At 44.0% G+C, this 27,200-nt stretch overlaps 1 protein-coding gene across 7 annotated transcripts in view; it reads left to right on the forward strand.

Moving 5' to 3' along the window:
* GAN (gigaxonin) overlaps positions 1–27,200 on the forward strand; it is a 57,067-nt gene that overhangs the window by 22,596 nt on the left and 7,271 nt on the right. For 3 of the 7 annotated variants that reach the window (XM_055553604.1, XM_055553607.1, XM_055553608.1), the window contains 11 exons: positions 3,788–3,902; positions 5,899–6,249; positions 6,755–6,805; positions 7,690–7,907; positions 8,120–8,241; positions 11,235–11,347; positions 12,140–12,289; positions 13,170–13,306; positions 13,574–13,702; positions 21,002–21,111; positions 21,232–26,668. In XM_055553604.1, the coding sequence (XP_055409579.1) occupies positions 3,788–3,902; positions 5,899–6,249; positions 6,755–6,805; positions 7,690–7,907; positions 8,120–8,241; positions 11,235–11,347; positions 12,140–12,289; positions 13,170–13,306; positions 13,574–13,702; positions 21,002–21,111; positions 21,232–21,413 (1,678 nt within the window). In that variant the 3' untranslated portion in view covers positions 21,414–26,668. Of the gene's footprint in view, positions 1–3,787; positions 3,903–5,898; positions 6,250–6,754; positions 6,806–7,689; positions 7,908–8,119; positions 8,242–11,234; positions 11,348–12,139; positions 12,290–13,169; positions 13,307–13,573; positions 13,703–20,550; positions 20,663–21,001; positions 21,112–21,231; positions 26,669–27,200 lie in introns of those variants that run through there. The other 4 variants (XR_008704350.1, XR_008704349.1, XM_055553606.1 and 1 more) reach the window with 4 other exon arrangements.

Genomic DNA, 27,200 nt, shown 5'->3' on the forward strand with positions numbered 1-27,200 from the left:
TTCTCTTAGCCATTGGGATTCCCTGGTGGCTCAGATGGTAAAGCATCTGCCCGCAATGCGGGAAACCCAGGTTCGATCCCTGGGTCGGGAAGATCCCCTGGAGAAGGAAATGGCAACCCACTCCAGTACTCTTGCCTAGAAAATTCCATGGATGGAAGAGCCTGGTGGGCTACAGTCCAGGGGGTCACAAAGAGTTGGACACGACTGAGCAACTTCACTTCACTTAGCCATTGACTATACCTTGCCAGCTGCTGAAATAAAACTGTACCTTTAAAAAATATATATATATATTTAGTAATTTAATTTTTTTGCTGTGGTGAGTCTTTGCTGCTATGCACAGGCTTTCTCTAGATGCGATAAGTGGCGTGTGGGCTCAGTAGTTGTGGTACACAGGCTTAGTTCCCTCACACTATGTGGGATCTTCCGTGACCAGGGATCGAACCCATGCCCCCTGCCTTGACAGGCAAATTCTTAACCACTGAACCACCAGGGAAGCCCCAGGAAACTGTACTCTTTAAAAGCGATTCTTTTTCGTTGTGAAAACACGCAGCAGTAGTTGACCTCTGAACAATGTGCGTTTGAACTGTGCAGGTCCATATATGTGGATTTTTTTTTTTCAGTGTTGCAGGGATTTACTGATACACGGGTTAATTGAAGAAAATCTACATGTAAGTGAACTCATGCAGTTCAAACCCATGTTGTTCAGAGGTCAGTTGTACATGATCCATGGTTGGTTGAACCTGTAGATGCAGGTGTAGGGGGCTGGACAAAGGGGCTTGAGAGTCTGCAGATTGTGGTATCTCTGTGGGTCCTGGAATCATTCCCTCAAGGATACCAAGAGATGACTGTATAATCATCTAAAAAAAAAAAAAGTCCAGTCACATGGGTGAAGAGTAGAAAGGGGGCACGCTGATCAGCCTCTTCAGAACCTCTTTCCCCATCAGCCCGGCCCGCCTCCCCCCAGGCTGTCCGCAGCCCGTGGGCCAGCACAGCCAGCTCTGGTTGGAACCACTCGAGTTCTAGGTGGCGCTCCTCTGTGTGAACACATTTTGCAGCTAGTGCCTTTAAATATGTTCAAGACTGCATCTAGTCAGGATTAAGAAGCACATAGTAATCTGAGCAACAAAAGTTTAAAGAATTTTTAACTATAAGAGATTATAGAGTAATGAGGGATTGGCCACAAAGAGGAAACTCTACAAATTCAAGGCGTAGCTGATATAAGGAGCAGCTGAGATGCAGACTTGATCGGCCAGGACAGATCAACGCGTGGCAGAGAAGCCACGCTGGTGGAATTTGCTTGAAGTCAGCCCTCTGGAACGCGCCAGAAATCTGTCCACTGTGGTGCCGGGGAACGCTGCTCACAGGGAGGAGTCTCAGCAGAGACAGTTTACTGCAAAACTGCCTCCAGGAGTGCCAGGGCAAGCTGCCGGGCGCCACGGGCAGCCGTAGCCCCAGGAGCCGGCCAGGCGGCAGAGCCTCCCCCTGCGGTGTCTCCCTGGCACCCTCCGCTTCGCACCCTCCGCTTCGCACCCTGCCAGTTCACCCCTCAGAAGGCTCAGATCGGTTTTCACGAAGCCTGCAAGAAGGGTGGACTCGGCGCCAAAGAGGCAATATGGTAATGGCCAGCATAGCAACTTAGAAATACTGACTCCATCCTCAGTGAAACATTCCCTGAGGACGCATCTGCGTACAGTAGATTGTAGAGCCCAATATTAGTGATTTCAGTGTGATTCTTACCACTTCTGCTGTCTCTCTTGATTGAGAATTGACTGAAAATTTTTTTCTTCACTTTTAATGAAAGTGTCACTTGTATAGATACACCTAGAGTGCAGCGAGCAGAAAAGACTTGCCTTTTGTGTAAAATTATTAGTTCAGGGGAAACTACAGAGGCAGGAACAGCAGATACGGAATGTAGGGGGGAAGCAGAGTTGTCTAAATATCCTCTCTCTACCTTCTGCTGCGGTATGTATTCCATCGATTCCGCCTACCTAAAGGCCTCCCAAGGCCTCTTGTTGCACCAGAATGAACCAGCTTCCTTCTGCTGGTGCAGGTCTGTTATCCTTAGGGTCATCCCTTCACCATTCCCTTCCCTGCTCTCCTGTGTTGGATCATGTCTTTTTTTGTTCAAAATCTTCCCTCTTTCTGGATGTTTTCTGGGTCAGTTTATGGAACAACATTCTGAGAAGTGTTGCATGGGAGATCATTTGTTTTGAGACTTTGTATAGATGAAAATATCCATTCAGTCCTGATATTTGGTCGGCATTTTGACCGGTTAAACTACTCTCTCCGTTGCACACCCTTTAGAGTACATCAGCCGTCTTCCACTGGAGCTGGGCAGCCTTCCTCAGCAGGGCAGGGGAGTAGTTACCTACGTGGAGCAAGGGTCTGGGAACTCAACCTGTTTGCTAAGACTTTGTCCATCCGTTGTTCTGCACTTAATTCATCCTTCACCCTCCTTCCACGGCTGCCTCATCCTGCCGACTCCAAGCCTTTGGGCGGGTTCCTAAGTGTGGCTTAAGTGTGTCTTCACGTCCCTCGCTGCTAAATTAGGAGCATCTTTTAGACCTTGGGTAAAGGACCTGTTCTTAAACAAGACCCAGAAAGCATTGACTGGGAAAAATTATTCTTCAAGTTGTTCATCACCTTAGGGGAAAAAAAAAGGATCAAGTCTGCCAAGGTTTACTAAGAGTTTACTAAAGAAGGCCTGCACCTCATTATGAGAAGGGCAGTGAACTCAATAAAAAATGACACTTGAACTGAACGTGTGTTTCATGAAAGAGGAGCCACGTGTGGCCACGGACCTGTGAAGAGATGTTCAGCACCTGGGTAGTGAGGGAAGACGGGTCACAACCACACCAGAGACCACACTTCACTCATCGACGGGCAGGATTAGGAAGTGGGACAGAGACGAGTGTCGTAGAATTTGCGGGTCCACACAGTCCCCTTAACCACACCAGATGAGGCCGAAAACTGCTCCAGCTACTGGGCAGAATAAATTGAGTATTAGCTCATACTTTGGAAAAGAATTTAGCTTAATTCTACTCCCAGGGATAAACCCAAGAGAAATTCTTTAGCATATTACAAAAGGAGACACACACAAGAATACCTAGCAGTACTGTTTACAACACCCCAAACCTGGAGCCACAGCCCAGGGGCCCATCAACAGGAAAGGGGCATATTATACAGCCAAAAAAAAAAAAAAGTGATACTCAGCAAGATGAATGACTCAGCAATATAATAGTAAATGAAAACAGCCCCAGAAGATTACAGACAGCACGAAACACTTTTATAAAATCGAAAACTTTAAACGGGAAACTTGAATACAGGATTTGGTTTAATAGTTACCTCAGATGAAGAAGGAGGGGAATGAACCGATGGGGAGGATGATTTGGTTAGAAGCAGGTTATTGCTGAGGTCCTAGCTTTTGTTTTGGGTGGTGGATGTGTGGGGTCCTTGTTACATCATTGAAAATAGCTGGATAATTAAGGAAACATAAGCCTAAAGGGCCTGGGTTCCCCAGGTGAAATAGAGACCCTTACTCACACGCCCTCAGTGCTTTGGTTGTCTGTTTCGCTTGTATTTTAAGAGGAAGCACTGAACCCTTGAACAAGTACTTTGCAGTTGAAAGTCATAGAACATATGTTGTTCCAAAGTTAACAAGCCAAATGTTCTAGATGGGATTCATATATCGATAAGTATCATATACTTTGTAGAGTATTTAGTGCATAAATATTTCTAGCTATTTCTGTTCTTTCATAGAAATTTTACATTTTTTTCCCTTTCTTAGGACAAAGTTAAACTATAATCCTCCAAAAGATGATGGATCAACCTATAAGATTGAACTTGAAGGGATATCGGTAATGGTTATGAGAGAGATCCTGGATTACATCTTCAGTGGGCAGGTATGCTGAGACCCAGAGGAAGGAGGACCGAGTAGACCCTCAGGCTCAGGGTGAGGCCGAGCAGCCGCGTCCCCTCCATCTTCCGTCACCGCGGGCTTGACTTGCATCTCCTGCCACACGTGGCACCCAAGCGCTTTCTTCCGGGGTTTGCCCTTGAAAGGAAAGCAGGCTGATTTACCCAGATCCAGGCTTTGTTTCTCCCGTCCTGAGCGCCACCTTCCAGTCTGAGACGTGTACATGTGGGATGCCCCCTCACTCACTGCTGGCATTTAAACCTCCATTCTAGTCTTGCCCTGGACCCACACTCTCAGGGAACTCGTTCTGTCTCCATGGCATGGACCCAGGAGCCTCTGTGGGCGGTGGGGATTATTCTCTAGAGGTAAAGACTTCAAGACTCAGGTGATGGGCGCCTGCGTTGTTCTCACTGCCTCGGTCCTGTCCCCCCCTCATTCTTTCCTGCTCATTTCCCTTTACTCTCTGTACCCACTTACATTTCTGGGAATTTCATGAAACCCAAGGAGGAAGTGATCAGTGGCTAGGGATCCTTTCCTTTTCTTTGCCCTCCTCTGTCCCCCCGTACCCCGCTGTTCATGTGGTTTAAAGGGTAGCATGAAGACTTAACTATCTGGGTTTGAATTAGGAGGATGCTGATGTACTTTGTGCCTGGTTATGTGAGAGTGCGTTTTCTCTCTGCTCTTGAGGGCGCGTGTCCTGCTCTCTCTCTCTCCTTCCTTCTCCTCATTCTGATTTTCCATCTGTAAAGGCTCTATCTCCTGCATAAGTATTCTAAGTACACTCCTTACTTTTCTCTCAGCGTTCATTCTGTCCAGAATCACACTCAGTGACCATCATCCTCTTTGAAGCTTTCTATTTCATTTCACAATGTTACCACTTTCTCGTTTCTCTAAACACTAGGTGGTGAGTGTGTGGAAGTAAGGTTATGTATATGATTATTTAAAATAAATGCACTCAAATCAGTTTGGGGACAGCCCTTAAAATACTGGCGATGCTCTGTATATAGGACCCAACTCTTAGCTAGCTTGTAAAATCAATTCAGCAACAGTTATGACAGGTTAGAAGCCAGTTAGAGCGTATTCATGTTCAGGCTTGCATTTGAAACTTGGAGATCTTACTTACCTGTGGTGCCAAACATGTGCATCTCAAATCGTGGTAAAATGTTTCTTGCTGCACTTCACTATGAGATCCCTCCTCCATGTTTCCCTGTGGAGGATAAGCACCCATACCGTAGGCGAGTGTGGACCGTTTGTGATCATGGCAGTATTTTAGGGGCCTGTGTCTTTATGTTGCCTCGCCATGGCATAGAAAAACTGTGAAGGGGGTGGAGGAGGAAGCATCAATCAGACAATGAAGAAGATTAAGGAAAAGCAAATGTTCGCAGTGGAACTTTGGGGGGATTTATTCCAGAAGGTAGCTTTGAGAGCAAATGGTATCCTTCGCACCGAGTGTGGAGTTTGGTGTCCCGAAGGCAGCACCTCAGGCAGCGTGGCTCTCCCTCTCTCCAGGGGCCACATGGTATCTTTCCAATACCGTGTGGCAAGAGGAGGGACCCTAATTTATTTGGAGGAAAGATTTTCATTAGTTGAAGAGCTTGCATTTATAGAAATCCCTTTCCGTTTACCGTAGAATTGCAGAACTTGCGACTTCCTGATAAGCAGTTCAGTCATTTAAGGTTTTCCTCCGAGTTAAGCGTGAGCACCGTGGACAGTTCACTCAGAAGGGCTGTGGTGGTTCATGTGGGTAAAGCGAGGGAAGAACGGGGAGGAGCTGACCAGCCACGCACGGTCTGTGTCGTCCCCAGGTACCTTGGGGCCCTCTGTCTGCTCTTGAAAGCAAAGTTGAACCGAGTGAAATCTGCCAATCCTCAGTCGCCTTTGACCTGCAAAAGTGGAGCTCCCGTGGTTTGGCCTGCTAGATTAGTGGTGTGGGTTCTAGATGTACATGCTCAGATACAAACTGTCTGCGATGGTCCTTCCAGATCCGGCTGAACGAGGACACCATCCAGGACGTGGTGCAGGCGGCGGACCTGCTGCTGCTGACGGACCTCAAGGCGCTGTGCTGCGAGTTCCTGGAGGGCTGCATCGCCGCCGAGAACTGCATCGGCATCCGCGACTTCGCGCTCCACTACTGCCTGCACCACGTGCATTACCTGGCCACCGAGTACCTGGAGACCCACTTCCGGGACGTCAGCAGCACCGAGGAGTTCCTCGAGCTGAGTCCACAGAAGCTGAAGGAGGTGATTTCTCTCGAGAAGTTAAACGTCGGCAACGAAAGATACGTGTTTGAAGCGGTCATCCGATGGATAGCGCACGATACAGAAATAAGGAAGGTACCTTCTAGCACGCTCTGACTTTGACATTCCACTTACTCGTATTTGTCTATTCTTCACCCCAGTTTTACATGTTTTATCTTTCTCCTCCAACTTGAAAAACTTACAGAGTTGTGATCTAAACCATGACCTGTTAAACATCTTCCCATAGGCTCTCTAAAGCAGTTGGTTTTTTTCAGATCCGTCTACCAGAGTGAGTGTAATTCATCATATAGCAATGAAAATATTAACACTTAAAAGTGACTTGACATCCTTCAAATGTTGTTTTTAATGGGAAATGTGTTAGAGGATATCAGGTTTGAGATCATTAACACACTCAGGGAGGGTGCTTTAGCCTTTACATTACAGGGCTTTGAATCTCATGTGTATGTCCTAGAGGCTAGCTCCAAAATAAATATATTACATTACAGAGAGGCTTTCAAAATGCATAAGTGCGTTGTTAATTGTTCTTAGTAATCCTTGATTTACATGTTAACAATCAGCTTGTAATTTTTAAATTCCGTAGGTCCATAAGCTGTGTCACTGGGAAACCGCACTCTTAGCCTCAGCTCGGTTGGTACGGTTAGTGTTGTTGTCCACGTTGGTGGGTGGGGTAGCTTAGGAAAGAGGGAAGAAGAGTTTCCAACTTGACAGCACCACTGAGACAGCTTCTCTGTGACCCTCTTCTTGCCTTAAAGAGATGAGGGTGGCTGCTGGGAAAGAAAAGGCAGTTCCTCATTCTGTGGTTAATCCCAGCTTGACGCTGTAAGGACTGCTGGCCTTTGCTGCCCAGGGTATAGACAAGTGGACCTTAAAATGACGGTTCCAAAGCCCAGAAAAACTAGTCGCCCCACATACGTACAGTGCTGTAGTCATTTGGTTCAAATTTAATGACTGAGTATGAAAGGCATGTAATTCGTATTATACATGTTAGATCATTTCTAGTAGTAATTCCTGAAGAAATGATTACACAGTTGTCGCGACTTTTGTCGTGGAACTTGGGCTTTTTCAGATTTTTCTTATAATTTTGATGTTGGTACATTTTCAGTATCTAGTTGACATATTGTGTCAAGCTCTTTCTGTAACCAATATTTGTATAAATGGGGTATAATTCATAGCACATCCAAGTTACTGAGATAAAGCAAATCATAGCAGAGTTCTTATAGGTCTTCCTGTTGCTATGGGAACCCTGTAGGGTGTAATGGAAGCTTCTTGAAACTTCGCAGTGATCCAGCAAAGTGATGCTGAAGTGATGCTATTTTAAGTTAAACTTGTGTTTATCGAGGCCAGAGGAAGTAGAAAGGAAAGGGGCTGCCTCACACATTCAAGCAGCACTGGCCCTTACTCCTTGCCTGTTGATCCTCTGACTCATCAACGCTTGTAGTTTTCTGTGAGTCGGAAAATGTCCCTTCTAAATGCACACTCTCCCTTTCTTCCTGTGCTTTCCACCCTGCTCTGCAGGTCCACATGAAGGATGTCATGTCAGCACTGTGGGTTTCAGGGTTGGACTCGAGCTACTTACGGGAGCAGATGCTCAACGAGCCGTTGGTCCGCGAGATCGTCAAGGAATGCAGCAACATCCCCCTCAGCCAGCCACAGCAGGGGGAGGCCATGCTGGCCAGCTTCAAGCCCCGCGGCTACTCGGAGTGCATCGTGACCGTGGGTGGAGAGGAGAGAGTGTAAGCATGGCCGTGAGCTGTGGTCTAAGTAAGGGAAGAGAGATTTCCATGTGCACAAGAACTCAGGACAGTTCTCAGTATCTAAAGCCTAAATAGCAATCGATTTTTTTTTTAATGTTTGAAACATTCTTGAGAGCAGTAAAACTCGTCATAGTTTTTCTAAGCAGCATATAAACATATCAACTGCTAACTGATCGTCTGCCTCCTCTTAGTTCGCGGAAGCCAACGGCAGCGATGCGATGTATGTGCCCCCTTTACGACCCCAATCGGCAGCTGTGGATCGAACTGGCCCCTCTAAGCATGCCCAGAATCAACCACGGGGTCCTCTCAGCAGGTACCGTGCCCTCATCTGCTTCACTTAAACACAAGATCAAGGGAGACGTAATTTCAGTGCTGTGCAGGATGACGCAGAACCTCTTAAAGATATTGCCCCTCTATGGGGACATGTTCAGCGTGGCTCTAGCTTTCAAGACTGTGGTAAGAAGAGTGTCTTCTGACCCGTCCCTACTGTTCCCAAGTCTTAAATATGTAGCTGTTTTTAAGATGTCAGTAGCGGAGCATTTTTATTGGATGACTTAACTGCTGGAGGAGCAGAGCCGAGTGCCTCTTACCACCCCCTGGCCGGATGAGCACATCTGAGATGCAGATTTCCTTGAGCCATGCTAGTGCCCGTCTGGGAGAGCCCGGCAGGGTCGAGTTACAGCACGTAACACACAGCCAAAGTAAGAGTGTCATGTAAGAGCAGGCATTTCATAGGAGACTTGAGAAAATAGTACCTAAATTGGTTCCGGCTTAAAGTTACTTTACTATAGAAAGTATGTTTTAGTTTGGAGCCTTATTGGAAGTTCTCGCCAACTTGCTGGCTTCATCCCGCAGGTGCCGTTTCACTTCGTTCCAATTATTGTCTGCAGTCTTCCTGGAACTCTTCTTTCATAGTCTCTGTTTGCCCACTAACATTACGTTAACATTTTTAAGCTCTTCCACACTGTACTGTACTGTAGGTATGGCTAAAGCTGTGGACTAGAAATGAAACTGTAGGTTCCACGATTATTGATGTTTTCATCAACGGGAGACAGCTGAATGGAGTGGTGTAGGCAACAGAATGTGGGTCTGATTTCTCGTTCTTTTTCTCAGACTTATCTTCCTTAAATTTTCCCCCCATAATGTGTATAGTTGTTCATAATTTTCGCACATGCACACCTACCACAAAGGTTCCTGTATCACTAACTTTCAGGTTTCCTAGAGGGGTGGTTGTTTCAGAAACTTGAAGCAGTGAGGAAAGGAATTGTTTCCAATCATGTTGACCAAAGTTGTGAAACGATTGAGTAGTTTCTATGTGTCCAGCCTATTCCATGTTTCTTCTTTTCCTGCCTTTTTTCAAAAAAAACTTGATCGACTTTTTTTGTCATTCAATTTTTTCCCTCTCTACCAGATTAGAGGTTATATTCTATGTCTCTGTCCCTTTGAAAGTTACATTAGCATCCTCAGCCTGTATTGTTAACAAAGTCTAGAGTTAATCAGTACATTTATACTCTATTTTTCATGTTCCACAGTTTTACAGTATTAAAATATGTGGTTATTTACAAATAAATATTTACACATATATGTGTTTTGTTAATGTATATTATATATACACCTATAGGTAGTATTCATTTAGATTTATCCACATATTTACCAACTTCTTTGTTTTTTCCCTCTTACTCCTCAAACTTTCCATCTGGGATCATTTTCCTTCTCTCTGAAGTTCATCCTTCTGAATTTAACATGGGTCTAATGATGGCAAACTCTAAGATTTGTCTAAAGATGTCATTATTTTGCCTTCAATCCTTAAAGGATGTGTTTGCTGGGTATAGAATTTTAGGTTGGCCTCTATTATTGTTCAGCACACTGAAGATATTTTTCTGCTGACCTCTGTTATTCCTAGTTGTTAAGTGAGTTATCAGATATAAAACTTTGTCTTTTCTCTGGACTAGATTTAACTTTTTTGTTGTTTTTTGTCTTTTTTGCCTGTCATTTCAGTATTAGGTGAACATTTTATTTGAAATTTTACCATATTTGGGGATTGTTGGGCATCTTGACTCTGAAGGTTTGCCTTTCATCAAATCTGGAAAATTTTTATTTATTATGTCTTCAAATGTTGTCCTTGCTCATTTTCCTCTGTCCCTCTGCTTTTGGAAGTCAGATTAAACATGGCTAGACCTTTTTACTCCATCCCCTGCCTTCTGCCTTCTTTTTGTTTTGTTTTCTTTGTGATGAATCTGCCATTGAATCCATCCATTGAATGTTTTTCATCCTTTTTTTTCCTCTAGAATTTTCTTTTTTTCAAACCTGCTGTGTCCATCCCTTCATATAGAGTTATCTTTAAATAACATAGTGAGCATTTTTATTTTATCATCTCTCTTATTACTCTAATATTTGAAATTTGCAGTCTTTTTCTAGATTACTTCCTATTGTCTGTTTCTACTGCTTCATCTTCATAGAGTCTAGTTCCTTTGTATACCTGAGTATCTTGGCTGGGTGCTGATCATTTTATTAAAAATTATTTGTAGGAAAACTTTAATGATTTAAAATCTTAGAATATTAGATTCTAAAACTTAGATAAAGGTACTGTCTTACATAGAATTTTTGCATTTGTTTCTGCCAGTTGCCTAAAAATACTAATTTGTAATTACTGTAAATCAAATTCAAATTTTGAGATTTCCTAGATAAGCAAGGATATTTAAATTTGGCTTCTCATTCTGGTTGGCCTTCCTCCTGAGGGTTAGAACTTCAAAGAGGCTTTCCTGCCAGAAACCACACTCTCTGTGGGCCTGGGATTTAGATTTCTGTTTTCTTCATGCCCTCAAAGCCATTAAGAGAAAGCTTGTGTTTTTCCCACATTTCTAATACCCTCAGAGCAAAATGGTTTCCATGCATGGTAACCTCTCCAGCCTACATTTCCCTTCAGTTTTACCAGTGTCTCTCTGGCTGTTTCTTCTTTAAGAAAACTATTTTATTTTAAAATACGGGCTGGGGAACAGAACAGACAAACTGAAATAACTTAAGAGTCATTTGATGACTGGATGGGTGGTGTCAGTTTCCCTTTTAAGCCACAGAGAAGTGGGAATCTGCTCAGAGATTCTGAGTGAACTGAAATGGTCGGAGTGACTGACAGATTAACTGTGTCATCAAGGATTGAGTGAAGTGTGACAAAGATCTCAAATCCCTTGTCATCAAAAAGGTGCCTCCACGTACTATCTCTGCCCTCACGGCATTTGCATTTGCCTGGGAATGCGTATTGAAAACTTACGCTTCAACTTTCTTGTGCGTCTCCTTTGATTTTTTCAGAAGGGTTTTTGTTTGTATTTGGGGGCCAAGATGAAAACAAGCAGACCCTGAGCTCAGGAGAAAAGTATGACCCAGATGCAAATATGTGGACCGCATTACCACCGATGAACGAGGTAAATCAAGGGTTGCTTTTTTTGTTTGATGTTTCTTTTTACCCCCGTTAGCACTTTTGTTTGCTTCTGCCTTTGAGTGAAATGACAGAGACAGCAGCCCCGCCAAGACCCCTGCCTGGCATGCCTGTGCCCTCCATTGCCAGATACCCACGTGGCACGCTGCCTGCCTCCTTCTCAGCAAGGCCTCCCCCTGGCCCTCAGCTCCCCTTTCGCCTCCCTTGCTTTCTTTCTGTTCATACCACATCGCCCCTCCTCACACACTAGGCCTTTCTAAATTGTTCTCGCAGACTTCTGGATGGCAGGGCTTCTGTCTGCGTGGTCAGCGCTGTGAGGGGGTGAGTGTCACACTGCGGGCAGCCTTTGTGCAGGCCCGTACGCACCACCCCACCACGACCACGGGCAGGCCTGTTGCTGGGGCTCTTACACAATTTCACACGTCAGCTGGGAGCCACTGCCACCCATGCTGAGCAAAAATCATTTTATGGAACCAGGCGGTAATCATTCTTTTTCTTGTCATGAGCTGACTTGAGCGAAAGGTAAGGATTTTACCCGTGAATCCACCTCGTGTGAAATCCCTTGTTCCGGGAAATTCCTGGACTTGGGTTCTCTATCTCTTGTGATAGAAGAATGAGCTTCTGGGGAAAGCAGAACTGTTTGAGAGACACAGTTCTGAGTCTTGTATTTCTTTGCAGGAATGTAATGAAAACCTGTCATTTGTATTAAATGTATGATTATCAGCTTTCAGTATGAGAGTCGGCCTTTTGTCTACAAAGTTCTTTCATGTTTTTTCAGGCAAGACATAATTTTGGAATTGTGGAGATAGATGGCATGCTGTACGTTCTAGGAGGAGAAGATGGAGAAAAAGAGCTAATTTCCATGGAATGTTACGATATTTATTCTAAAACCTGGACAAAGCAACCTGATTTGACCATGGTTAGAAAGGTGAGAACTATAGCTCGTGATGACTAACTCACACTGGCTTTTAAAGGTACTGTGTCTTCATTTCCACGGATGCCTTTTAATGCGATTGATAGTGTTAAAGCATTAACATTACGGAAGTCTGTCTTTGCTGGTAGCTTCTTGCCTTCACTGTTGCCAGTCACATACCAAGCTGGGGAGCTGTGTGAGCGAGTTCACGGGGGCAGTGGGCTCTGGGCAGTGCTCTTGTGCCTGCGGCCCACACCTGCTCCATGATGCCACTAACCTTGGCAGGAACCAGATCTCCCAAACCTGTTTTCTTAATCGTTGTGCACACTTGGGCGGAAACATTAATCCATTGATCCAGAGGTGAAGAACTGCCATTGGTTTCTGAGAAGAATGAAAACTAAGGGCTCCCATTAGCTGTTCAGGACTTGGTCTGTATTTCTGTTCCCTGGTGGAGACGGGCATTTCATCATCAGGCCAGAACCTTTTTAGTGCCCTGGGTATTTCACACCTAGGTACTGGGACTCACTGGTAATATGATCACTCACTGTGTGTGCCCTTCCAGCTGACTTAATTTGGGGCAAGAATTGAGTGACATCTTGCTGCTCTGTGGACTCGGCATCTTGGACTCTTCAAATAGTGGTGAAAGAAGAGAGCTTGGAAAGCTCCTTTAAAAGCAAGGCTTGTGTGCTTATCTCACTTAGTGGAGTAGTGTTAGGTGGAGCTAATCCTTCCCTGAGGACAGTATATGTATTACCCATGCTTTTCCCATTTTTGAAAGCCAGCCTCCGTCAGACCCTCTTCCAAACATCTCCCAGGGTTCCAGCCAAGCTGGTGTTGACTCAGCCAACTTTTAATGATAAACGTTGCCTCCCCCACTGTTGCTTCCTCCTTCCAGATTGGCTGCTATGCAGCTATGAAAAAGAAAATCTATGCCATGGGTGGAGGATCCTATGGGAAGCTCTTCGAGTCTGTGGAATGCTATGACCCCCGGACCCAGCAGTGGACCGCCATCTGCCCCCTGAAAGAGAGGAGGTGAGAGAACGGGGTGTGGGCTGCGCAGAGGCCCCTTCGCCTGGCTCTCGCTTCTCCCTTCTTTTAAACGGATCTTTTATTTGACTTGCCATTTGGTTCATATAACGCTAAATGAATAATCCACACCCTGAAAAAGGAAAACTCATGTATTTGTGAAACACTGAATGTCACAGAGCTAAAACAAGCAAAAGAGGAATTAGGGAATCAAGTCCTGAGATATATTGATGAATCCAGTGCTCAGTATGTGTGTGTTGTGTGGCCTTTCAGGTTTGGCGCGGTGGCCTGTGGAGTCGCCATGGAACTGTATGTGTTCGGGGGTGTCAGAAGTCGCGAGGACATCCAGGGGGGCGAGATGGTGACTTGCAAGTCGGAGTTCTACCACGATGAGTTTAAAAGGTACATGTGGACGGCTTCGTGTGGCTTCTGCAGCTCTCTCTCTATGCTTTCAAAGGCGTGTCTTAGCTTCATTTAGTTTTGCTTTCAAATTGTTTCACTGAACTTACCTATTTATGTCTAATGCATACCGGATATTTATTTAGTGACTTCAGAAGTCTTGGTAACTCATAGGAAAGCCAGAGAAAAATGTTTCTCAAGTGCAGAGCAGACCTTGATGCTTTTGATAGCTTTTAGGAGAAAGTTTAAACTCCTTAACTTAGCAGATATGGCCTTTTGTGATATGACCTGTGTGTACTCTTTCTGCTACGGTTCAACCCAGGTGCTTCACCTGAGTCCCACTGGGTGGTATCTTCCCTCCAAAACATGGTATCATTGTCTCAGCTCTGTGCTTTCATACTTTTCCTTTTGCCTAAAACTTCCCTTCTCACATTTATCCAGTTAATTTGGCTTCTTCAAAACTCAGCTTAATGATCACCCCCAAGAGAAGGCCTTCTCATGTCTCCTGGTCTGAGTTGGGCTCCTCAGTCTGTGGTCCCATGCCTGTCTCTTGGATTGTGACTGTGAACTGAAGCTCCTTCGGGGCGAGTTCCAGCTCAGCTTTGGGTCCTAGCTTCTGGCCTCACCCCAGCTTGTATCAGACACTCAATAAACATGGTATCGGAGATTCTTGAATCATCTGACGGGCTGCCATACATGTGAGGTGGAGTCACAGCATCGGTCCAATCCCCCTCACTTCGCTCCTCTCACCTGTTTTATTATAACCACCCAACAGCGTTTTTCTTGCAGTAATATGTTCACATCCTACAGGGAAATTGCTGTGCTCAAGTTAATCTTGTGATAGCATTTCGATCGTGTTGCCAGAAGGGGGTGCCAGAATATAATGTTTCATTTCACAGTATTTTAGGGTAAACAATGCACAGTTGCCAAGATTTTAGAAATATGTATGTTATCTATTAATGTATTTTAATTTTATGATGTTTGCATAGCCTATTTTTTTTTTCCCCTTCAGTTACTGGGGGCAGACAATCTTACGAAAATTCACTAGATAAAGTGTGAGAGCAATTTGAGAATGCTTGCTACTATGGTTGGGACAGGGGCAGAATTTCAAAGACTTTTCTACACCTCTCTTCCATAACGTGTTACTGTGAGGGCTGACTGTTCACGCTACAAAGTAGTATATGAATTTCCTTCCCAAATGAATCTCAAAACAGTTGCCCAAGTTCATTAACAAGCAGGGGTCAGTACACTTGGTTTCTGATGAAATATTGATGTAAGCCTTTCCCATAATGACTGAACTACTGTTGGGACAGTGTGAGCTAGAGAGCTGTATCTCACTTGCTGGAATAATCAGGGTTGCTTATGGTTTTACCATTTCCTGTTTCTGTTTTGATTGTAGAGGACTTGAAGCTGGCTGTGAAGTTTTCAATCTCCCTTGATATGCTATCATCATTAGAAGCTTTAGATTTCTCTCAGGTTGTCTCCTGTTTATGGAGTATTAAGTAATAAGAGTATTGGGCTTCCCAGATGGCTCAGATGGTAAAGTGTCTGCCTGCAATGCGGGGCACATGGGTTCAATCCCTGGGTCAGGAAGATCCCCTGGAGAAGGAAATGGCAACCCACTCCAGTACTCTTGCCTGGAAAATTCCATGGATGGAGGGGCTTGGGTAGGCTCCAGTCCATGGGGTCACAAAGCGTTGGACATGATTGAGCGACTTCACTTTCACTTTTCACTTTCAATAAGAGTATTAGTTGCTTTCGTTCATAATTGTTAAACATGACTATTACTTCTTCGTTGCTATTTAAAGTACTTCCCAATAAAATTCACTTATCTGTAGTTTGCTTATATTCAAGTTCTCCAGTGTTTGTTCACAAATGAAGAAAGCTTGATTTCTGTTGTCAGTATATAGGACTCTTGTTTAAATAAAGCTAAACATAAACATACAATACTAAGTGCCATATATTACCTCACTTAACACATTTAATCTTCAAAACAGCCCTCTGAGACACAGGTACTCTTTCATTCCTGTCTTGCATATGAGGAAATCAAAACACAGAGAGGTTGAGTCATGTGCCCCAGAACACACAGACAGCGTGTGGCAGAGCTGGCATGTGGCCGCCTCAGAGACCGCCAATTCAGACCCCACACAACAGTGCCTCAAAGCTTAGTCTTTCCCATGAAAACCCATAGAAGGGGGACAACATCTGTGAGTACTTTCTCTCTTTAAAGCTCAGATGTTTCTAAGTGTGTGGTATTTGCATACTTTGGAAGCTGCTGCCAAATGAACAACCTGCCTTAGATTGAAGACTATTTATTGTTTTTAAGTAATCTCTTGTCTTTCCTGTCTTTGTTCCCTATTTTTAGGTTAAAAGTTTCCTGGAAAAATGCCACATCTTACTATTTTCTGTGTTTCTGACTAAAAGCAAAACTGTTTGAAGGAAAGCAAAAAATTTTTTTTAAATTGCCCTTATTTATACCAAGTCACAGTAACGACTTCATATATCCAGAAAGACAAGTGTGTCTATTTCTGCTCTTTGCATTCCTGGTTCTAGTACTGTGCTACACTAGAACTGCCATCCTCCCAGTGGCCTGTATGTTTTTTAAAGTCATCTTTGATTCTCTCTTATGCTTCACATCTCATGAGTTGCCAAATCTTATTTTTTTTAACCTCTATAGTGTTTTTCGCACATACCCACCTTTATTTCTCTGCCACAGCTCCAGCGAGTTCACTGTCATACGTGCGGTGTCCTTAGCCTTCTAACCAGTCAGTCTCTCGGATACATTTCACCTACTTGTGCTTCTGAAAGATTAATCTGCCTTTGGTCATTTCATTCAGATGGAGATTATTCCTAGTTACCCCTTGCTTACCAAGTAAAGACATTAGGATTTAGCCGCTTCCTCAGGGCCCTCTGTGATCTGAGGTTGAGAAAAATGTCCGGCCTTTTCCACTTTCTTCCTTTCCCGTGTTCTGGAGTGCAGCTCACTTCTTACAGCCATCCTGTGTCTTGTTGCCTCTGTGCATTTGCTCAGGCCACGTGCCCTCCCCTTCTCGTTTTTAATAGATAAATCAGTTAACTATTCTCTAAAGTCAAGACCTGTCAGCTTCATCTTTTGATGAACATATACTTGGATAGACATCTCTGACCACTGGCCACATCCCCATATGGTTCTCTGACCTGCGGATCAGGGACCATTACGGGAGCAAGGGTTAAGTGGAAGTCACCAGAACATTCCTCCCCTGCTAAGGTAGAGAACCAGGGGCAGTACTGCATCCTGAGGAACATGCAGACCTCAGTGCCACCATCAAAGACTCACAAGTACAAGGGTGGTGCCCCACACATCCCCACTTAATTCACTTAGAATAAGTAGAAAAGTCAGCTGCAGTGTGGAAAATAGCTGTCAGCGTTCCATAAACTTAACAGGTGGTTAGGTCGTCACCGACCTAATGACTAACTAGTAGGAGTTAAGTGGAGGAGTTAACTGCTAACCTGTGAGAGGAGACTCCGATGAAAGCAGAAATAGTCAAGAAAGAAGTTCAGCTACAGCCTTTAGGACCGAGGGAAAGTGTCCCAGGAAGGAACAAACTTGGAAGTTTGCTCCCCACCCTGCAGGGCTGGGATTCACCTCTGTAGAGCAGGGGGTGCCGTAGCCCAGGATACAGCAGAGCCCTGGGACACCAGGGCCAGAGCTGGTGCGCAGGAAGCTGCTTGCTGGCCAGCAGAGCACCTCCCTGCAGGTGAGCACCTCCGGGTCCCCTGCACACTGGAGACGGCAGAGCAGACCACCGATACCAGGGAAGAAGCCCTTTCCTCTCCGAGCCTTGCAGTCCCTCCAGCGCCCTCTGTTAACAAAGTTTAGCATTGTACTTACCTTCTCAAAGAGCCTGCTGCACATCAGAGTTCATTTTCTCCATTGTGTGATCTGTTTCATTGGTTTCTCCTGTCTTATTTCCTTCCTTTTACTTACTGTGGGTTTGTTTTTCCTTTTCTACCTTCCTCAGGTAGCATATTAGATTTTTAAAATTTCTCTGCCGCAGTCCCCTATCTTTCCATCATAAGCCTATTTTCCTTTTTCACTTACTGAGCATCGTTGTGCTAGCTGTGTCCACATCCCTGCCTAGTAAATAATCCCATCATCTGAGTCATCAGAGTTGGCGTCTGTTAATTGTTTAGTCCCCCGAGAAGGGGCTCTCATTTATCTGGCTCTTTTGCTGAGTACGTCTGGATTACGTCCCGGCTTTGTGAGCAGGACACTATTGAGGACCTGAGGTCTCTTCTGGCACTCCAGAGAGGTGCTCCCAGCGTTCTGTAGCCAGTGGGCGTGCTCAGACTTGCTGAGCCTCAGGTGCAAGCATTCGTGGGTCCAGTGCCCATAAGACATGAGGTCAGCGATCGCCGGATTTCACTTTGCAGGGAGAGCTCTTAGTTTTTCCCTTTTCCTATTTATTAGAGGCAGCTCAGAGGCAGGGGCCAAGCTGTATTCCCAGTCCCACAAACTGCTTGATACCAATCAGCTTTCAGATATTAGAGGAATCGGATCTTCGCTTTATAGCAGCTTGGCCTCTTGAGTTGTTCCATGATCTTGGACAACATTCTGCTTCTACATTTCTTGGGATTCAAAATAGGGAATGTACCACTCTGTAACAGTCTGGGGAGAGTGTGCATTGGGAAAAAAGAAAGCGCTGCTCTTAGTGAAATAATTGTACGTGCTCCAGTAGTGAGTGGAGGCCTGGACACTGGTGGTGCTAAAGGGCTTACATACGTTTCCTCTAACTGAGGTCTGCTCTGACCTGGCTCTGCTTTTAGCTATGAAAGGGAATTGATCAAATTTACTTAAGTGAACATTATTATATAGCAGAGTCTAGTTTGTTTTGTTTTAAAGCAAACAAACAAACAAAAAAACCTTTTATTTGGGAATAATTTTAGACCTGTAGGAAAGTAGCAAGAAGAGAGTTCCCATAAGCCACTCACCCAGCTTCTCCTACTGTTAACACCTTACCTGCTGTAGTATTCACTTCAGTACAGTATTATTAACTACAGACTTTATTCGACTTTATTTCACCAGTTCATCCACTAATATCTTTTACCCAAACTGCAGCTGTATTTTCTACTTATTCTAAGTGAATTAAGTGGGGATGCGATGGGGCACCGCCCTTGTGCTTGGGAGTCTTTGAAGGTTATTGGACGGTTTTTTACTAGGATGTCTCTCCACCTGGGTTTGTCTGATGATGTCTTGTGATGAGGCTGAGGTTGTGCATTTGAGGTGGGGATCCCTCATAAGTGCTTCTGGGCCCTTCTCTGCCTGGTGTCAGGGGGAGAGACACTTTGTCCCATTACTGGTGATGCTAATCTTGATGACATGGTTAAGGTGCCATCTGTGGGGTTTCCCCCACTGTAAAGTCACTGCTTCTCCCTTTGTAATTCATGAATATCTTGGAAGAGATAATTTGAGAATATGCGAATATACTGTTTCTCCTTAAATTTTCACCACTAATGGAGCGTCCTCGATGGACTGGCCTCACGGCAGTTAGAACCATGGTGTTTGCCTCCTGGGGATTTTTCTGCTTCCCTCATTCCTTCTCCCTATGTCAGCTGGAGTTCTGTAAAGAACAGCTGTCCCTTCTCTGTATTTTTTTTAATGGATTTGGCCGTTTATTTATATCAGTATGGACTCACGGATATTTATCTTACTCTCTGAGTTACCCAGCCGGGACTGTGTTTACTGCATTGCTCCAGCTGGTCCCGCTTGGCCGTCAGGAGCTGCATGTTGGCTCTGTGTCCTCTGACACACCTCATCCTTTCTGCAGCGCTTCCTCCATGGCAGCACAAGATGGTCCAGGCTCATCTTGTGTTTTCTGTCTCAGCTGTGGAATCAGACACTTCTTCATGGAGCCCTGGCTCCTTTTCATGGTTATTAAATTGATTTTCAACAGAAGAGCCAAGGCAATTCAGCGGGGAAAGAAATGTATTTTTAGCAAATGATGCTGGAAAAACTAGCTATCTGTATGCCTAGATATAGGGATAAAAAGGACTTGACTCTTATACCTTACACCATATACCAAAGGTAACTTGAAATGTATCATAAGACCTAAATGTTAGCACTAGAACAATAAAATTTCCAGAAATTTTAATTTAAAAAACTTCTGCAACTTTGGAATAGGCAAATATTTTCTAGAAGGACATAGCAAGTGTGAACTATAAAATGAAAAAAAAAATGATAAACTGGAATTCACCAAAATTAAAAAACCGCTGTTCTCAAAAGCCCCCATTAAGATAATGAAAAGACAGTCTACATGCTGGGGAAAAGGATCTGTGATACACATATCCAGAAAAGGACTTGTAACTATAAAATAAAAAAGAATCTTAAAATTCAGTAAGAAAACCCAGTTTGAAAAATGAACAGATCTTTGAGCAGACATTTCACCAAAGTAGATACACAAAGTGTCCAGTAAGCACACACACAGATGCTCAGCATCATTAAAGTAAAAAAAAAGACCAACAGTACCAAGAGCTGGCAGAAATGCCCAGCAGCTGGAATTTTCACACGTTGCTCATTGACATGCAAAAGGACACAACACCCTGGAAAACAGTGCGCATTTTCTTATCAAAGGAAATACACCTTTTCTTATCAAAGGAAATACACCTTTAACCGTATAAACAAGCAAGTCCATAGCATAAGCACACAAAAGAGCTTTGCCCTCTAATGTTCAAAATAGCCAGACACTGGATAGTTAGTTAATCCCACAGTCGTGTCGGACTCGCGATTCCATAGACTGCAGCCTGTCCCGCTCCTCTGTCCATGGAATTTTCCAGGCAAGAATACTGGAGTGGGTTGCCATTTCCTTCTCCAGGGGATCTTCCCAGGGGATCGAACCCAGGTCTCCCACATTGCAGGCAGACGCTTTACCAGCTGAACCACAAGGGAAGGCTGACACTAGAGGCTGCCCCAGTGAACCTGAACAGGTCAGTGGTTGACAAATTCTGCTACACCAGTGTAGGGCAGTCCTACTTAAAATAACAAGAAATGAGATAATGATGAAGCCACAGCATGGGTGATCTCAGGAACACTGTGCTGAGGGACAGGAGGACACTGAACAGTGCAGTCTCTGATTCAGTACACGCCACCTTCCGGAACAGACAGGCTTCAATCTTCAGTGACAGGAGGGAGATAAGCGTTTCCCCAAGAAGGGGTGTGGGGGTTGTGCCTCCTCCTGTTGGCGGCCCCGAGTTTTGTCATCTCAGCCGGCCCGGATGTCACGGGCCATCTTCTTAGCCTCCTTCATCCTGTCCCTCTGTTTTCAGGTGGATCTATCTTAACGACCAGAATCTGTGCATCCCGGCCAGTTCCTCTTTCGTGTACGGAGCCGTCCCTATAGGCGCCAGTATCTACGTCATCGGAGATCTCGATACAGGTCAGCGTGTTAAGGGTGATCTCGCGGGAGCCGTTTCCCGGGAGAGAGGGGGAGGGGGGGCGGGGCGGTCGGGGGCCCCAGGCACGGTATGTCACCTCTGCTTGTTCTCCTGGGGCGCAGGCACCAACTATGACTACGTGCGCGAGTTCAAAAGGAGTACGGGAACCTGGCAGCACACCAAGCCCCTGCTGCCCTCCGACCTGCGCCGCACGGGCTGTGCGGCCCTGCGCATCGCCAACTGCAAGCTCTTCCGCCTGCAGCTGCAGCAGGGCCTCTTCCGCATCCGCGTGCACTCTCCGTGACGCGTAGCCGCCGGACGCGCAGCTGCTGACCTCGCGCCGGCCTCCGTGCGGTAACGCGGGTGGTTTTCTAATGCTTTGAAGCCTGGGCTTCAGCTCTTGTTCCGAAGAAATCGTAAACTGCTGGAAAAAAGAAAACTACCGAGCGGGGGGAATCCTTTTCTCCCGTAGGTGTGTCCCTAGACCAACCGGGGCTAGTCGGTGTCCGAGGAAAAGGGAAGTGGGAATCCTATCGTGTAAAATATGGAAGTTAAAGCCCTAAGGTGCATTTTCCCCGAGGGGATCTCCTCTCTGACTGACCGGTGTGTTCAAGTACCTGGCTTTGGGGGAAAAAAAAAATCCGTATATGCAAATCAACATATCCAAACATACCGGAATTGCTTTTCCACTGCACTTGGAAGGAGATATTATGCCTAACTCTGCCCAACCATTAAGGGTTTGTGCCTAAAAATGTTAGTTTGGACTCAATGCCAGTTAGTCTCCACTTAACTACTAGTTCTCCATCCTAAGAATCTTTTTTGAACTAAATTATGATGAATCAAAAAACTAAGATAAAATTTCTCTTGTATGACATTCTATCTTAGTAATCTAAAGGGTCAGTAAATTAAGGAGTCAGGTGGCAGCACTCCTGTGACTTTAAAGGAAGTTGTAACTTCTGTGTGATTTCAGATGAAGATGCGTCATGCTGTCATGTCTGGGGTTGAGAAGGATCTCCTGCAGTGCCATTCTTCCTTTTCAACTAAGCAGAACCATTTTATAAATCTGAGGACATTAGTAAGTAGGAGATTTTATAAAAGAAGGACCCGAGTCGGACAAATAATAAAGGTCTGCTATGACCAAAAAGAAAAAAAAAGGTCCAGAGAAAACATAGGGATCAAAAACTTACAAAAAAAAAAAAAAAAACCTGCCTGAAAGCACACAGTCTTGTTTACTACTGTCTAGGGTTTGAAAATGTCTTAGAATGCGAATCCATGGTAAGAAGCCTTTGTAGCAGAATTTTCTCAATGCCGTTCACTAGTACAGGTTTCTGACAAATTACATAACAAGTAAAGTTTGGCTGGTAGAATAAACTACCTCAACTTAATTTCATTCTGTTCATAGTAGAGCAAATTAATCCTTTCCTCCTTTCCTCTCTCTCCATGTCAACCCACATTGACCCCACTTCCCGTGGGGGAAAAAAGTCTAGTCATTCTTGGCACTTAACCTTGTAAGATACTTTTGTTTTCCATTTGAATTATGCCACTTTCATGTGAAGCCAGGGACTTCAAAGTGACTTTATCATTTGAAATTTATGCAATATCAGATTTCTAATCAATATAGAGGTCTTTATTTCTAATTGTTTTCTACAGCTTTTTTTTCCCCTCCCTCTTAGTATGTGGCTATAAGAAGCAGCATTTAGTCTTAAAGATTAACAAATGTATCCTTTGGTTATAAATTTGAGGATAGGAATTTCTTCCGGAAATTTCCTGCCTAGAATGTTTGTATGCTTTTCACATGCGTATGAAACATCACTTGTGTTCTTCCACCCAGGGGCAGTAGAAGGGGCACCTATGGGCAGTTTTTTTTCTTCTACTTGTTAGAAGTCAATCCAGTGCTAGAAAAAGTCGCTGAGCAGCCTTGCTGTGGGGATTCTGAAGAACGCTGTGTGCGCACATTCACTCTCCATCCTGGCAGAAGACGTGGGTCACAGAGGCACGGGGTTTCCATCTCCTCTCTCAGAGGCACTAGGCCACTCACGTAGCAGATCTGACCCCTAAGTCAAAGCCAGCCTCTTTGCTTCGTGCCGTGTACCAGTCAGCTGTTGTCTGCACGCTTTCCCCAGGATGTCTTGGATGTCTTTTAATCAAGGCAAACTACATGGCCACTACAAAGAAAGAAAACTTTCTTTGTACAACTAGATGTTAATTTTATGGGAAATAAACTGCCGAAAGAGTGGGTTTTCTTTGGTAAAATGCCCCGTACAGAACAGAACCTTAGCCTTCAGAAGCCACCACTGAGGTACATTCAAGTGGTAACCGATGTCCTGGTAAAGCTGTGACAGTCAGCAGTTCTCTTTTCTTTAATTTCTGAAGTTTAAAGTTCTTTCCAGGCTATGCCAGGCCTCTCCAAGGAGACAGTTCATTGTTCAGGAGTGAATGAGTCCCTGTTGCAATATATCAGTGCCTGCATGACTTGGTCAATTCATTTTATAAAAGTTTTATTATTTAGTTCGTTGACACTGTAGCTGCAAAAGTTAGGTAATGTTTTCTAAAAGTAAATTTGCCACATAATATGGGATGCAATAACCAACAAAAGCTGCTAAGTGCCAAACTGTTATTTTATTATATATAAATATAAAAATATCACATTGAAGTTTCAGGATGTATTTAATTTTATTATGTTCCAAAATGAATCATGACTTTCCTGTAAATCACGGTTACATCAGTATTGTGAAGTAAATTTGAACTCATTTCACACAGGTTTGTGTTTTAACCATCCACTTATGCCTTGAAACATCCTTTCTTGGTAAATTTTTGATACTTCTTTTAACAGAAGGCACTTTTACCAGGTGTATGTTGAAATTAGCGGCTAAAGATAGATCTTAAAATTTTAAATACCATATCTTGGGGGGAAGTGCAATTTATTTTCATTATCCAAGTTGTCTCAGGTTAGAGTAAGTGAATATTGAAAGGATTTCTTCTAGGCTACAGTCTAAAGTAGGTTTGTTTGTTTCTTTGTTTAATACATCCAAACATAGTTGTTGTTGTTGTTGTTTTTCAAAGATTTAAGTGTTTAATTTAAAATGAAGTTAAAAAATTTTTTTTGATAGTGCTTATATCCTGTGAGAGATAAAAGTGTGTATGTGTGTGTGTGAGGGGGAGAGAGAGAGTGTGTGTGTGTGATGTGATTTGGTATGTCTGTTTATATATGTTTACTTTTGGAATTGTCATTCCAAACTACATATATTATTGTCTCCTGGTGCTTCAGAGAAATTCTTGAGCCTCTGGCCCTTCAGCTTATACTACTGTGTTAAACTCATGTTGAGTGAATATATTGATGTATTTGTAGTTTGTAGTAAGTTTTACTTGCCATTTGCATTTCTTTTTTTTAGCATAGTAAAAACAGTGCTGACCAACTCATAGTTGGTATACTGTAAAAATTTGGCCTAAGAAATTTCTAAATTCATCGTTCCTTTCACTAATCCACTCTTTGATCGCCGTCAGGAGTTGATAGTTAACAGTAGGCTTTTTTCAAACTGTGCAGCAACCAAAAAGGAATATTGGGGGATGTTGGACAGTATACTGTTTGTCTTGAAGTATTGTCTCACCTTGCACTACCACTTTAGTGATGGCACTTTCTTCAGTGACACTTTGGAAGTGCCATTTTGTCCTTTATGAGCGGGGAGTTCCCTGGGCGATGCACCGGAGATGCATCCTTTGTATTGACGGGTAAAGACAGGGCTCCTTTGCTGCAGCACTGCAGTTACTCAGGGTAGCAGGTTAGGGCTCTAGACAAATGTGTCAGCTGCCTTGGTCCATTGGCTTTCTGCCTGGTGCATTCTTACTACAGTGTGCCAGACCAGGGATCCCCAAAAATTTTCCAAGGAGCTCTAAAAACACTACAGTATTAGCTTCTAGAATGTTGGCTCTCTTGATTCAAGAGGAGGCTGCCTGTGGTCAGATGAAGACATGCAACTGTCCAGGGAAAGAATGAGGTGGCACTTCGACTGCATCAACTTTGAAGGGGCTGGAACCCCCTCACAGAGCACCCAGTGGAAGGGAAGGGAAGGGTGAGGCTGCTTGGATTCAGGGGCTGCCCTTTGTGCTCTGAGAGAAGTGATCCCGCTTGGCACAGAAAAGCCCGCCCTGGGTTTAATCACCAGTGTTGATTGAGCTCCTATTCAGAATTCTGCTTGGGCTTCTGAGGAGCATCACAGCGAGGCAGGTGAAATACGGCCCTCCCTCTAGACTGTAAACTCCTCGTGGGAGGGACCCTGCCTTAGTGTTCTGCTAATCCCAGTGCTCGGCACACAGTAGGTAGTCATTTATTATGACCAATGAATATAGTGTCCTTGTGATCCAAGTGACATTCTTCACAGGATTGAAAGTGACTTGCTTTTAAGTGAGATTTTTAAATGAGAAGCTTTGTATACAGATGGGCCGGCCTCCTAACATAGAGCCGGAAACCTGTAGAGAATAAAAAAAGCAAAGTGCCTGACCTGTATTATGCACAGCTCTGTGGTCTGTTTGTGCCATAGGATTTTTGAGACCCTATCCTCAGAATTTAATAATGTCTATCACATTTAATTTTTTTTTCATTGTTTTTTATATGGGGCTCAGAATCTTCCCAGAACATACTCTTTGACCCTGACTTGCCTGTAATAGGTGCACTGCTCTCTGGCGGACAGAAAGCCTCCCGTAGATACAGCTTCATTCCCCACTTCAGATGTGAATGGAAACCAAATTTGGGATCCAGTCTTTGGACTAGCATTTCACAGTTCAGCCCATTAGAATATCACTTAATATTATAGGCAGGCAAGTATTTAAGTGTAACTTAAACTCCCAAACATATCCTTTACAAGTTACACAAATATAAACTAAAAGATCTTTGGTTTTCTTTGTCAGTTAGCTGTGGGAAATTTAAGAATTTACTAAAGTCGTAGGAGCAGAGGTAATAAGTATTTGCGTTTGAGAGAAAAGCTGATTTTACTTTGAAAAGCTGAAGCTTCACTTACCCTTCGCTTTCTTACCACATTTAAGGGGAAAGATACTGTGTCTTAGAATGTTGAGGAAAGCATTTTTCTAGTTTTCTAGCAATCCATGAAGTATTCTTTGGGGCTGGTTCAGAAATGATAGAAGTTTACGCTACGAGGGTGAGGAGTGTGGCGCGCTTGCTGACGTCTGAGGAGAACGTGAGCGCAGGTGAGCCGGCCCTGCCTGTTGCCAGTGAGACTGAGCTGGTGGCTTCATCTATTCTTTTTTTTGGTGGGGGGCAGGGCACACCACCTAGTAAAACTTCTAAATTTTGTGTCTTTTTTTCAGAGGTAATTCTATTATTTTAATTTTAAACATGTCTCAACTTTGTCACATGTAATATGTGACATGTGAGAACCTCACATGTAACAATATCTCCTCTGGTCTGATTCATACCCTTTAGGAAAATTAGTTCTTGCTCAGTTCTACATTTGAAGTTCTCTAAGTGGAAGGACTTTTAAACTCCTACCCTTTCTTATGAAATTAAATATCTAATTTGTTGTTGAGTCACTAAGTCTTGTCCGACTCTTTGCAACCCCCATGGACTGCAACGTGTCAGGCTTTCCTGTCTTTTACTATCTCTCGGAGTTTGCTCAAATTAATGTCCATTGAGTTGGTGATGCTGTTTAACCATCTATCTCATTCTCTTGCCCCCTTCTCCTCCTGCCCTTGGTCTTCTTACCTAGCATCAGGGTCTTTTCCAATGAGTCGGCTCTTTGCATCAGGTGGCCAAAGTATTGGAACTTTAGCATCAGTCCTTCCAATGAATATTCAGGGTTGATTTCCTTTAGGATTGACTGGTTTGATCTCCTTCCAGTCCAAGGGACTCTCAAGAGTCTTCTCCAACACCACAGTTCAAAAGCATCAATTCTTCAGTGCTCAGTTTTCTTTATAGTCCAACTCTCACATCCATACATGACCACTGGAAAAACCATAGCCTTGACTATATGGACCTTTGTCAGCAAAGTTATGTCTTCACTTTTTAATACGCTGTCTAGGTTTGCCATAGCTTTCCTTCCAAGGAAAAAGTATCTTTTAATTTCTAATAACATTTAAT

The sequence above is a fragment of the Bubalus kerabau genome, chromosome 17 (assembly GCF_029407905.1).
Source record: "Bubalus kerabau isolate K-KA32 ecotype Philippines breed swamp buffalo chromosome 17, PCC_UOA_SB_1v2, whole genome shotgun sequence".
In the NCBI taxonomy this organism is placed as follows: domain Eukaryota; kingdom Metazoa; phylum Chordata; class Mammalia; order Artiodactyla; family Bovidae; genus Bubalus; species Bubalus kerabau.